Genomic DNA, 12548 nt, shown 5'->3' with positions numbered 1-12548 from the left:
AGATCTGCCTTTGCAATGGAGGGAAGTAATAAGGTTGCACTCTCCAAAAATGTGGATTATCTTTTATCTGCATAGTGTTTCCCTTTTGAAAATATATGTCACTGAATAATTTTCATAAATGTGATGCATTGGTAAATCATATTAATACACTTACTTTTTATATATTTAAAGCATAAAATATAAAATTATTTACAATAGTAATTGATCAAAATTTTGATTAATTCTGTTAAATATCAGTAAAAACTGACACATTTCTTTCATAAAATAAAATCAGAAACTGGAAAAGAGATTCTCTTTCTCAATACTTTAGGAATGGGGAGAAGATTCCCTATTTAATAAATGGTGCTGGGAAAACTGGAGAGCCATAAGCATAAAACTGAAACTGGACCTGTTCCTTACACGTTATACAGAAATTAACTCAAGATGGATTAAACACTTAAATGTAAAACCCAAAACCATAAAAACCCTAGAAGAAAACTTAGGCAATAGCGTTCAGGACATAGGCATGGACAAAGATTTTATGATGAAATCACGAAAAGCAACTGCAACAAAAGCTAAAATTGACAAATGGCATCTAATTAAAGAGCCTTTGCACAGCAATCAATCATCAGAGCAAACAGGCAGCCTACAGAATGGGAGAAAATTTTTGCGGTATACCCATCTGACGAAGGTCTAATATCCAGAATGTACAAGGAATGTAAACAAATTTACAAAAAAAAAAGCCCCATCAAAAACTTGGCAAAGGACATGAACAGATGCTTCTCAAAAGAAGACTTTTATGTGGCCAATAAACATGAGAAAAGCTCAACATCACTGATCATTACAGAAATGCAAATCAAAACTACAATGACATACCATCTCATGCCACTCAGAATGGCGATTATTAAAAAGTCAGGAAATAACAGATGCTGGTGAAGCTGTGGAAAAATAGGAAAGGTTTTACACTGTTGGTAGGAATGTAAATTAGTTCAACCATTGTGGAAGACAGTGTGGCAATTCATCAAGGATCTAGAACCAGAAATACCATTTGACCCAGCAATCCCATTGCTGAGTATATACCCAAAGAAATATAAATCATTCTATTATAAAAATACATGCACGTGTATGTTTATTGCAGCACTATTTACAATAGCACAGACAAGAAACCAACCAAAATGACCATCAATGATAGACGGGATTAAAAAAAAATTGTGCTTAAATTCTAGGTGACGAGTTGATAGGTGCAGCAAACCACCATGGCACACGTATACCTATGTAACAAATCTGCTCATTCTGCACATGTATTCCAGGACTTAAAGCAATGTCAAAAAAACAGAAAGGAAGAAAGTTGGTCAAAATCAGCTGAAAATGCAACATCTCCTCAGAGAGCAGGAGATGGTTGCGTATAATTGGGGAAAAAAGGAGATTAATAATTATTTAGGAAATCCCAATACAAAATTTACACATCAGGTATAAATCACAAGAAATTATTTTACATTGAAATTCCATTCTGCTTGCATATATTTTTTTAGGCAGCCTAAAAAACAAAAAACAGAATTCTGTCATGAATTGTAAAGAGGCTGAAAAATGGTCTCACCTCATTTCAAAGTCCTATTTACATTCAGTCAGGAAATGGTGGCTTGTAGAAATACCTGACAGAGGAGCAGCATCTAGAGTGAAGTGCAGAATACACGTGTTGATGGTTAACTGATTCTGGCACCTGGCACATTCGTTTCCTGGCTCTCAGAATTCCAGAGGACACTCCCATATGAAGGTAGTCTCCTAAACTTAAGTAAAATATACATCTTTGCTGGTTCTGGGAGCTGACACACTTTCCCCTTTCCTCCCTGCTTTTCTGTATCCCATTTTTCACTCCCGTATCACATTAGTTTCCTTCCTCTTCCTCTAGAAATCAGCACCGTGCTCTCTTCTTCACTCATCATTAGCCTGCACTGACTCTTCACACACCTGTTTTCAGTTCTCTTGTGGGTTTTACCCATCACTTTCCCCTTAAGAGTACAAAATCACAAATGAAAGCAGAAGTTCAATAAAAGTTCTAGGTTTTTCAGAAACTCTTTTATAAAATATTCCTTTTCCTTTCTTATGATGAATATTTCTGACAAAGAGGGAATGTCTCTGTTACAATGACATAACAGTAGCTTAGCAAATGAAATAAAAGGCAGGTTTGGAGACTATTACAACATTTACAGGGAATGAGCGCCCCCAACTGGTCAAAATGCATCAAGACGGCAACCAAGTCTGTGAACAGGCTGCTAATGCATAAGTAGGCCTCCTGACTGGAGATGTATCTTCATAGCTAAAAAGAGGCTCTTCCCAAGAAAGAACTGACCCCGGTACTGGAATTAACCCATTTCCTTAACTTTTGGATCTTAGAGAGAGAAAATACTCCCAGCTTCAGGCAGGACATGTCCTCTTGGGGCAATGGACAGCTATGGGGAAAGAGAAAGGGTCAGGATGTGTGCCTTTCCTCCAACCTGCCTGGCCTCCCCGGGGCTTCCTAACTTATCCCTTCCTATATGTATTGTGCAACACTAAGAATTAGAACAGCCTCCCAATCTGGGTGTAGAACTTCAAGGGAATTTGACTTTTGGGCTCTATCAAGGTTGTGGAACTTTTCATAGATGATATCCTGAAATATATTTTCCAAGTTGTTTGTTTTCTCCCTGTCTCTTCTAAGGATGCAAGTGATTCCTAGATTTGGCCTCTTTACACAGTCCCCTGTTTCTTGGAGGTTTGTTCATTGCTCTTCATTCTTTTTTCTTTAGTTTTGTCTGACTGTCTTATTTCGGAGAACCAGTTTTCAAGTCCTGAGATTCTTTCCTCAGCTTGGTCTATTCTGCTGTTAATACTTGTGATTGCATTGTGAAACTCTTATAGTGTTTTTTAGATCTATTAGGTCCATTAGGTTGTTTTTCATACTGGCTGTTTTGTCTGTCGGCTCCTGTATCCTTTGATTGTGATTCTTAGTTTCCTTGGTTTAGGTTTTACTGTTTTCCTGAATCTCAGTGAAATTCCGTTCTATCCATATACTGAATTATATCTCTGTCACTGTAGCTAACTCATTTTGGTTAAGAACCCTTGTTGGAGAACTAGTGTGATTATTTGGAGAACATAAGAAACTCCGTCCATTTGAGTTACTGTAGTTCTTGCATTGGTTCTTTCTCATCTCTGCATATGGGAGTGTAGCTTGAGTTTATTCAATAAATAGACTTCTTTTCTGGATGTTTTCACAGGGCTGCAGCTTTGTGCAGGGTCTTTATTTGTAGCTGACTTGTCTTTGGTTTAATGAGGGTATGTTAGTGAGATATTTTAGTGTTGAAGCTTTGGGCATGATCTAGTAGGTGACCCTTAGGTGTGGTGGTCAGTTGTCAGGCTTAGTCATGTGGCTCCCCTATATTGTTGTTGTTATTGGGAAGTTTGATGACTGATTTGATCTCCTTGCTAGTTATAGGTCTAGTCAGATTTTTTGTTTATTCGTGATTTGGTCTTGGTAAGTTGTTTGTTTCTAGGAATTTATTTATGTCTTATAGGTTAATCACTTTGTTGGAGTATAATTGCTCATAGTAGTCTGTTATAATCCTTTTTACTTCTTCTTTTTTTTTTTTTTTTTGGAGACCAAGTCTCGCTGTGTCGCCCAGGCTGCAGTGCAGTAGCACGATCTCCACTTACCGCAAGCTCTGACTCCCGGGTTCAGGCCATGCTCCTGCCTCATCCTCCTGAGTAGCTGGGACTACAGGCACCTGCCACCATGCCCAGCTAATTTCCTTTTGTATTTTTAGTAGAGATGGGGTTTCACTGTGTTAACTAGGATGGTCTCGATCTCCTGAGCTTGTGATCTGCCCGCCTCGGCCTCCCAAAGTGCTGGGATGACAGGCGTGAGCCACCGCTCCTGGCCAATCCTTTTTACTTCTATGCCGTCAGTTGTTTTATGTCCTTTGTTATTTCTGACTTTCATGTGATTTTTCTCTACTTATCTCTTAATATAATTTAGGGTTTGTCAATTTTGTTGATCCTTTCAAAAGACCAATGTTCACTTCCATTGATTTTTTAATTGCTTTTCTTTCCTTTTTATTATTTTTTTATTATACTTTAAGTTCTAGGGTACATGTGCACAACGTGCAGGTTTGTTACATATGTATACATATGCCATGTTGGTGTGCTGCACCCATTAACTCGTCATTTACATTAGGTATATTTCCTAATGCTATCCCTCCCTTCTACCCCCTACCCACCACAGGCTCTGGTATGTGATGTTCCCATTCCTGTTTCCAAGTGTTCTCATTATTCAATTCCCACCTATGAGTGAGAACATGCGGTGTTTGTTTTTTCTGTCCTTGTGATAGTTTGCTGAGAATAAGGGTTTCCAGCTTCATCTATGTCCCTACAAAAGGCATGAGCACATCTTTTTTATGGCTCCATAGTATTCCATGGTGTCTGTGTGCCACATTTTCTTTTCTTTTTTTTTTTTTTTGAGATGGAGTCTCGCTTTGTCGCCCAGGCTGGAGTGCAGTGGTGTGACCTCGGCTCACTGCAAGTTCCTCCTCCTGGGTTCATGCCATTCTCCTGCCTCAGCCTCCCGAGTAGCTGGGACTACAGGCACCCGCCACCATGCCTGGCTAACTTTTTTGTATTTTTAGTAGAGACAGGGTTTCACCATGTTAGCCAGGCTGGTCTCGATCGCCTGACCTTGTGATCCGCCCGCCGTGGCCTCCCAAAGTGCTGGAATTACAGGTGTGAGCCACCACGCCCAGCCATGTGCCACATTTCCTTAATCCAGTCTATCATTGAGGGACATCTGGGTTGGTTCCAAGTTTTTGCTATTGTGAATAGTGCCACAATAAACATACATGTGCATGTGTCTTTATAGCAGCATGATTTATAATACCTTTCGGTATAAACCCAGTAAAGGGATGGCTGGGTCAAATGGTATTTCAAGTTAATTGCTTTTCTATTCTGTATTTTATTAATTTCTGCTTTAGTCTTTCTTATTTTCTTCCTCTTCCTAGCTCTGTGTTTATTTCTACTTTTTCTACTTCCTTAATTTGTAAAGTTAGTTCATTGGTTTGAGGTCTTTCTTCTTTTTAAATATAAACTTTTATAGCTTTCAATTTCCCCTTTAGCTCTGTTTTCACTGCATCACATACATTTTGTTATGTTGTGTTTACATTTTCATCTGTCTCAAGATATTTTCTAAGTTCCCTTCTGGTCATTCTTTCCTTTATTATACTTTAAGTTCTAGGGTACATGTGCAAAACATGCAGGTTTGTTAAATAGCTATACATGTGCCATGTTGCTGTGCTGCACCATTAACTCATCATTTACATTAGGTATTTCTCCTCTTACATGCTTATCACATTTAGACATACATTTGTTTTCTTTTTGTTCCCATAAATTAAGATGAAAAATCAGACCACTTTTACCTTCTAGGAAAAGTGAAGTGAGAAATATAAATATATTTGTTGTCATGAATGCCACACAGAACTACTGTATAGCCCATTTAAAAATTATATTCATATTCTTTCATTGACACTAACCTGAATATGAAAATCAAAGAAATCAAAGTATAGAAAAACAAATTTTCACAGTAACATACTATGTAAAAAATGAATATGCAAAAATTCCCAATACAATCTCAAGTGAACAAAGGAAAAATACTCTCTCCCCAGTGTTTCAAAGACTAAGAACAATAACTTGGCAAAATTGCCCTGTATTCTCAAGGTCTGATAAAAAGGATAGGCTCAAAATTCAATGCAAATTTGTCGACTGTATAAACTACTAAATTCATGTACAAAATATGCATTTGTGAAATGAAGACTCCTCTATTATGGAAACCACTGTGCACATTTCACAATGTAGAATATTTTAATTGTTCAGAGATATGAAGAATTTGAATTATTTAAAATAATGAATAATAAAATGTGTTTGGTTATTTTCTAAAATTGATCCATTTCATAATCTCTACCTTTATATAAACAGGCTCATTTTCTACTAGTGTCTTCTGATGATTATCACATGATTTGAAGCTGAAATTTATAAATGATGGAAAAATGATGTCACAAGTATTTATAGTTCACATACACATTCTGGGGATTTGATCCAGGGAAGGAAAGCTGTAGGATGATCTAGGGGACAGAGGCTATTATTCCCTACTTTTGGGAATAGTAAATTATCTGATTCCTATAAACTGTGTGAATGGGAAAGTTTGAATTTAGACATGTGAATCTGTATTTGACACCAGGCTGGTTATTTTCAATTATAACAAAGTAGAGGGCAGATCAGAGATGAAGCCATAAATGGTTAATATAGTGCTGGGCAGAGGATGATATTATGCTGCTCTTGCAATTGGGATCCCCAGATCTACATGCACCTTAAAAAACTAGAATCCCACTGGTTATAGCAGTAAACTAAATGGGCATTATTGATTCTCAGTAAGAGCTGAATGAACATTTTTGTCATTGTCTATTATAATCCCAGCAAATATGGCCATGATGAAGCAAAATAGCTTCATTATTGAACACTTTCCAGTAGAAGAAAACATGAGAAACTAGTAAAAACTCCACTTACTATGTAGCTGATTTGCTAAAGCAGAGCTCATTCCATTTAAGGACTTGGTATCTATAGGGCCAAGACAAACTAACTTCTTATGCAAAATAAAAAGTTAGAGCCAGAATTCAGAACCACCCTGAAAGTTAATTCTTTACATGATGATATTCGATATTTATAAATTTATGATTTTAGAACAAAGATGGTCTTTTTTATTCGATAATTATTGACTTGGATAGGAACTTCTGAAAACCTTTAGAGAATTTGAACATCAATGAAAAATGACAAAAATGATTTAATTGATAATATTTTCTAAGTCACAGATGTTTATTGGAATGATAATTCTTCGAAGGGTACAAAAATTAGTTCTCATAGTATAAACAAGTCTGACATATTACAATAGTTTGTGACTCTCCAACAACAACTCTATTCAACAAAATTTGATTGCTGAATATACATCTTTCTCATTGGGTTTTGTTGTGTATCACATGAGAAGCACTGATATTGAGTTCATGAAGATACACAAAATATTTGCAAGACCAGTGTTACAAACCTATGTCAAATAGATGACTGTGATTGGAGGACTTTCAGTCCATTTTTTGCTGGATCTTAAAGTCTTATCACAATTTGTAGCTTTAGCCCGCATAACTTTGGGCTGCCATTGACTATCTTAGGGTTATTACTTATGTTTGATCCGCAGTTTTTCAGGATGTTTTGTAGACTTTGAGAATTACATAGCTTATATTACAGGATTTATTTCTACTAAAGTTATTCAACACATCAATATTTATGTCAAGTACTGAAAAGAAAAAAGTGTTGGCAATATCTGGATGAATACTGCAGCTAGTGAAGTTTACAAATTATTTTCTCATAGAAAGCAAACTTCAAAGCTTTGAGAAAAATGTTTAAAAATTATTGATTCATAATTTTAGAAGTTTTGAATGATTAAGTATGTAATTACATTCATATGATTAATGTGTATTTATACAGATTTTTATTTTGCATATTTAATTTGATACAACAAAATATACATGGACAAAATACATTAAAAGTTATTCCACAGTTATACCCCTCAAATTAAATTAAATGTCAATAGCTTTTAAACTTAGATTTTAGTTTAACTTTTCTGTCATTCTTAACTTTACATTGAATAAAAAGAGCAAAGTTTATAGTTTTTATCTGTGAAGTAGAGGTATACACAGTATACATAAATAGATATGCCAAATCTGTGTTAATAAAAGTTCATGAAGATTTCAATTAGAAAATAATACCATAAAAAGTTTTGAGTGCAGGGGAAAAATAGGCAATGATGAAAAACATCTTTCAACACATGTAGAGAGTGAATAAAGAAAGCAAAAACAGAGATAGAAAGTAAAACTAGAGCATTTAGAAAATGGAAATTAGTATGTTCACTATTTAAGACCCATGCACAGAGCAAAGTCTTCAGAAAACCTAGAGGCCAAGGTTCAAGGTTACCCACCTCAAGTAGCCTAGCAATATTTGCAACATCCCAATGGCCCTGTCCTTTTCTTTACTGATGGCCGTGGTGGTGCTCAGCTACAAATCCATCTGCTCTCTGGGCTGTGATCTTCCTCAGACCCACAGCCTGGGTCATAGGAGGGCCTTGATACTCCTGGCACAAATGGGAAGAATCTCTCCTTTCTCCTGTCTGAAGGACAGACATGACTTTGGATTCCCCCAGGAGGAGTTTGATGGCAACCAGTTCCAGAAGGCTCAAGCCATGTCTGTCCTCCATGAGATGATCCAGCAGACCTTCAATCTCTTCAGCACAAAGGACTCATCTGCTGCTTGGGAACAGAACCTCCTAGAAAAATTTTCCACTGAACTTTACCAGCAACTGAGTGACTTGGAAGCCTGTGTGATACAGGAGGCCGGGGTGGGAGAGACTCCACTGATGAATGAGGACTCCATCCTGGCTGTGAGGAAATACTTCCAAAGAATCACTCTCTATCTGATGGAGAAGAAATACAGCCCTTGTGCCTGGGAGGTTGTCAGAGCAGAAATCATGAGATCCCTCTCTTTTTCAACAAACTTGCAAAAAAGATTAAGGAAGAAGAATTGAAAACTGGTTCAACATGGACATGATCCTCATTGACTGACACATCATCTCACACTTTTATGAGTTCTTCCATTTCAAAGACTCATTTCTCCTATAAACACCACGAGTTGAAAGAAAATTTTCTAATGTTTTCAGGAGTGTAAAAAAGCATCGTGTTTGCCTGTGCAGGCACTAGTCCTTTACAGAAGACCGTGCTGATGTCTCTGTTCATCTATTTATTTATTTATTATTTATTTTTATTTATTTTTATTTTTTTTTCTTGAGACAGAGTCTCGCTCTGTCGCCCAGGCTGGAGTGCAGTGTCATCTGTTTATTTAAATATTTATTTATTTAACTATTTTTAAGATTTAACTTATTTGTATGTAATATAATGTGTACCTTTACATTGTGGTTAATGTAATAACATATGTTCTTCATATTCTTAGCCAGTATATTAATTTCCTTTTTCATTAAATTTTTACTATACAAAATTTCTTGTGTTTTTTATTCTTTTTTTTTTATCATACTCTAAGTTCTAGGGTACATGTGCACAACGTGCAGGTTTGTTACATATGTATACATATGCCATGTTGGTGTGCTGCACCCATTAACTCATCATTTACATTAGGTATATCTCCTAATGCTATCCCTCCCCGCTACCCCCACCCCACTACAGGCCCTGGTGTGTGATGTTCCCCTTCCTGTGTCCAAGTGTTCTCATTGTTCAATTCCCACCTATGAGTGAGAACATACAGTGTTTGGTTTTCTGTTCTTGCAATAGTTTGCTAAAAATATAGAACGCTTCACAAATTTGCATGTCATCCTTGCACAGGGGCCATGCTAATCTTCTCTGTATGGTTCCAATTTTAGTATATGTGCTGCAGGAGTGAGCACTGTTTGTTTATTCTTTAAGATTAAATGCCAAGCCTGACTGCACAACCTGACTTAAAAATAGATGATTTAGTTAAGTTACCTATCATAATTTTATTCAAATATGGAAAAATACATTTTTTTATACCCGGTTATATGTTGCCTTCAAAATATAAATGGGAACATAAAAAATACAGTTCCTGTTCTCTTGTATCTTTGATTTTATCCAGAAAGAAATCTAAAAACAATAATAATGTCGAATTAATATCAGTTATGCTAACTGCTGTAACGTGAGGAAGTAAAAAAAACAATGAATTATGCATAGCAGAAGGTAAATTGAGACATGTCTGGAATTAAAAGCAGAGATATTCTCTGTAAACTGACTTTCAAACATGTAATTGGAAATGTACACTGCCAGTCAGATATATGAGTTTGCAGTTTCCAAGGAATACCATATATGGAAGTTCCTAACTGGCAATGGAAAGGCCAAAAATGAAGGCTGTAATGTGGGGAGCAAGTGGGGAGAGGAAAAAAAAAGACTTAAACTGGATTCTGAGGACCTTCCAACATTAAAGTGGGGAAACAGAAGAGACACAAAGAAAACAGACGTGGAATACCTTAATATCAGAAGGAGAAGAGGGAGTGGTGATAAAAGCGTATTGAAAAAAATAAATGTGCTTAGAAGGAGAATCAACAGACTTATGGAAAATATGAATTAAAACTGAGCACTACAGCAAAAAAATAGATGACAGTGCAGAGCTTACTGAGAGCTGGATTGATGGAATTACTCAGCAGAAGTCATACTGGGGTAGGTAAAAGAGTGAATCCGAAAAGAAAAATCAAGGTAACACATATAGAAAATTGTGAGAGATCTGCCTTTGCAATGGAGGGAAGTAATAAGGTTGGAATCCCAAAACATGTGGATTATCTTTTATCCGCATAGTGTTTCCTTTTTGAAAATATATGTTACTGAATAAATTTCAAAATGTGATGCATTGGCAAATCATATTAATACATTTAATTTTTATATATTTAAAGCACAAAATATAAAATTATTAACAATAGTAATTGATCATTATTTTGATTAATACTCTGTAAAATGTCAGTAAAACTAACACATTTCTTTCATAAAATAAAATCGGAAACTGGAAAAGAGATTCTCTTTCTCAGTACTGTAGGAATGGGGAAAGGATTCCCTATTTTAAAAATGGTGCTGGGAAAACTGGTTTCCATATGCAGAAAACTGAAAATGGACCCCTTCCTTACACCTAATACAAAAATTAACTCAAGATGGATTAAAGACGTAAATGTAAAACCCAAAATGACAAAAACCCTAGAAGAAAACATAGGCAATAGCATTCAGGACATAGGCATGGGCAACGATTTTATGATGAAATCACCAAAACCAACTGCAACAAAAGCTAAAATTGACAAATGGCATCGAATTGAAGAGCTTCTGCACAGCAAAAGACACTATGAATCATCAGAGAGAACAGGCAACCTACAGAATGGGAGAAAATTTTTGCAGTCTACCCATCTGACAAAGGTCTAATATCCAGAATGCACAAAGAACTTAAACAAATTTACAAAAAGAAAAGCCCCATCAAAAAGCTGTCAAAGGACATGAACAGACACTTCTCAAAAGAAGACATTTATGCAGCCAATAAACATGAAAAAAGCTGAACATCACTGATCATTAGAGAAATGCAAATCAAAACCACAATGAGATACCATCTCATGCCACTCAGAATGGCAATTACTAAAAATTCAGGAAATAACAGATGCCGGTGAAGCTGTGGAGAATTAGGAAAGCTTTCACACTGTTGGTAGGAATGTAAATTACTTCAACCATTGTGGAAGGCAGTGTGGTGATTCATCAAGGATCTAGAACCTAGAAACACCATTTGACCCAGCAATCCCATTGCTGAGTGTATACCCAAAGGAACATAAGTCATTCTATTATAAAATCATGCACATGTATGTTTATTGCAGCACTATTCACAATAGCAAAGACAAGAAACCAACCCAAATGCCCGTCAATGACAGACAGGATTAAAAAAGATTGTGCTTAAAACCTAGGTGACGACTTCATAGGTGCAGCAAACTACCATGGCACACATATACCTATGTAACAAATCTGCACGTTCTGCACATGTATCCCAGAACTTAAAGCAAAAAGAAAGAAAGAAAGAAAGAAAGAAAGAAAGAAAGAAAGAAAGAAAGAAAGAAAGAAAGAAAGAAAGAAAGGAAGGAAGGAAGGAAGGAAGTTGGTCAAAATCAGGTAAAAATACAACATGAACCAAGGAATTTAAGAGAGCAGGAGATGGTTGTGTATAATTGAGGAAAAGAGAAGATTAATAATTATTTAGGAAATCCCAATACAAAATTTGCACATCAGGTATAAATAACAATAAATTATTTTACATTGAAATTCCATTCTGCTTGCATATATTTTTTAGGCAGCCTAAAAAAAACACAAAAAACAAAAAACAAAACAGAATTCTGTCATAAATTCTGGAGGGGCTGAAAAATTGTCTCACCTCATTTCAAAGTCCTATTTATATTCAGTCAGGAAATGGTGGCTTGTAGAAATACCTGACAGAGGAGCGGCATCTAGATTGAAGTGTAGAATACACATGTTGATGGTTAACTGATTCTGGCACCTGGCACATTCGTTTCCTGGCTCTCGGAATTCCAGAGCACACTCCCATATGAAGGTAGTCTCCTAAACTTAAGTAAAATATACATCTTTTATGTATAGTTAAAACCATACATACATTTATGCTGGTTCTGGTGGCTGACACACTTTCCCCTTTCCTCCCTGCTTTTCTGTATTCCATTTTCACTCCCATATCACATTAGTTTCCTTCCTCTTCCTCTAGAAATCGGCACTGTGCTCTTCTTCACTCATTATTAGCCTGCACTGCCGCTTCATACCGCTGTCTTCAGTTCTCTTGTGGGTTTATCCATTACTTTCCCCAAGTTGTTTGCTTTCTCCCTGTCTCTTTTAAGGATGCAAGTGATTCCTAGATTTGGCCTCTTTATACAATCCCCTATTCCTTGGAGGTTTTGTTTA

At 36.2% G+C, this 12548-nt stretch overlaps 1 protein-coding gene and 1 non-coding gene across 2 annotated transcripts; one reads left to right on the top strand and one right to left on the bottom strand.

Annotated features, from left to right (window-relative positions):
* Positions 1-7996: 7996 nt before the first annotated feature.
* Positions 7997-8756, top strand: LOC139358308 (interferon alpha-10). Its single transcript, XM_071078875.1, has one exon. It carries the CDS (start codon positions 8057-8059, stop codon positions 8624-8626), a length of 570 nt encoding a protein of 189 aa, XP_070934976.1. The 5' UTR covers positions 7997-8056; the 3' UTR covers positions 8627-8756.
* A 633-nt stretch (positions 8757-9389) lies between these two features.
* On the bottom strand, positions 9390-9496 carry LOC112429604 (U6 spliceosomal RNA). The gene has a single exon (XR_003021867.1). It is a non-coding gene; the product is annotated as a U6 spliceosomal RNA (small nuclear RNA).
* Positions 9497-12548: the final 3052 nt, after the last annotated feature.

The sequence above is a fragment of the Macaca nemestrina genome, chromosome 14, assembly GCF_043159975.1.
Source record: "Macaca nemestrina isolate mMacNem1 chromosome 14, mMacNem.hap1, whole genome shotgun sequence".
In the NCBI taxonomy this organism is placed as follows: domain Eukaryota; kingdom Metazoa; phylum Chordata; class Mammalia; order Primates; family Cercopithecidae; genus Macaca; species Macaca nemestrina.
Note: the sequence above shows the minus strand (reverse complement) of the source record. Positions and strands in the feature narration are given on the sequence as shown.

Excerpts from the sequence above, each read along its gene's own strand:
- LOC139358308 (XM_071078875.1), top strand. The coding sequence starts at position 8,057 with ATGGCCCTGTCCTTTTCTTTACTGATGGCCGTGGTGGTGCTCAGCTAC.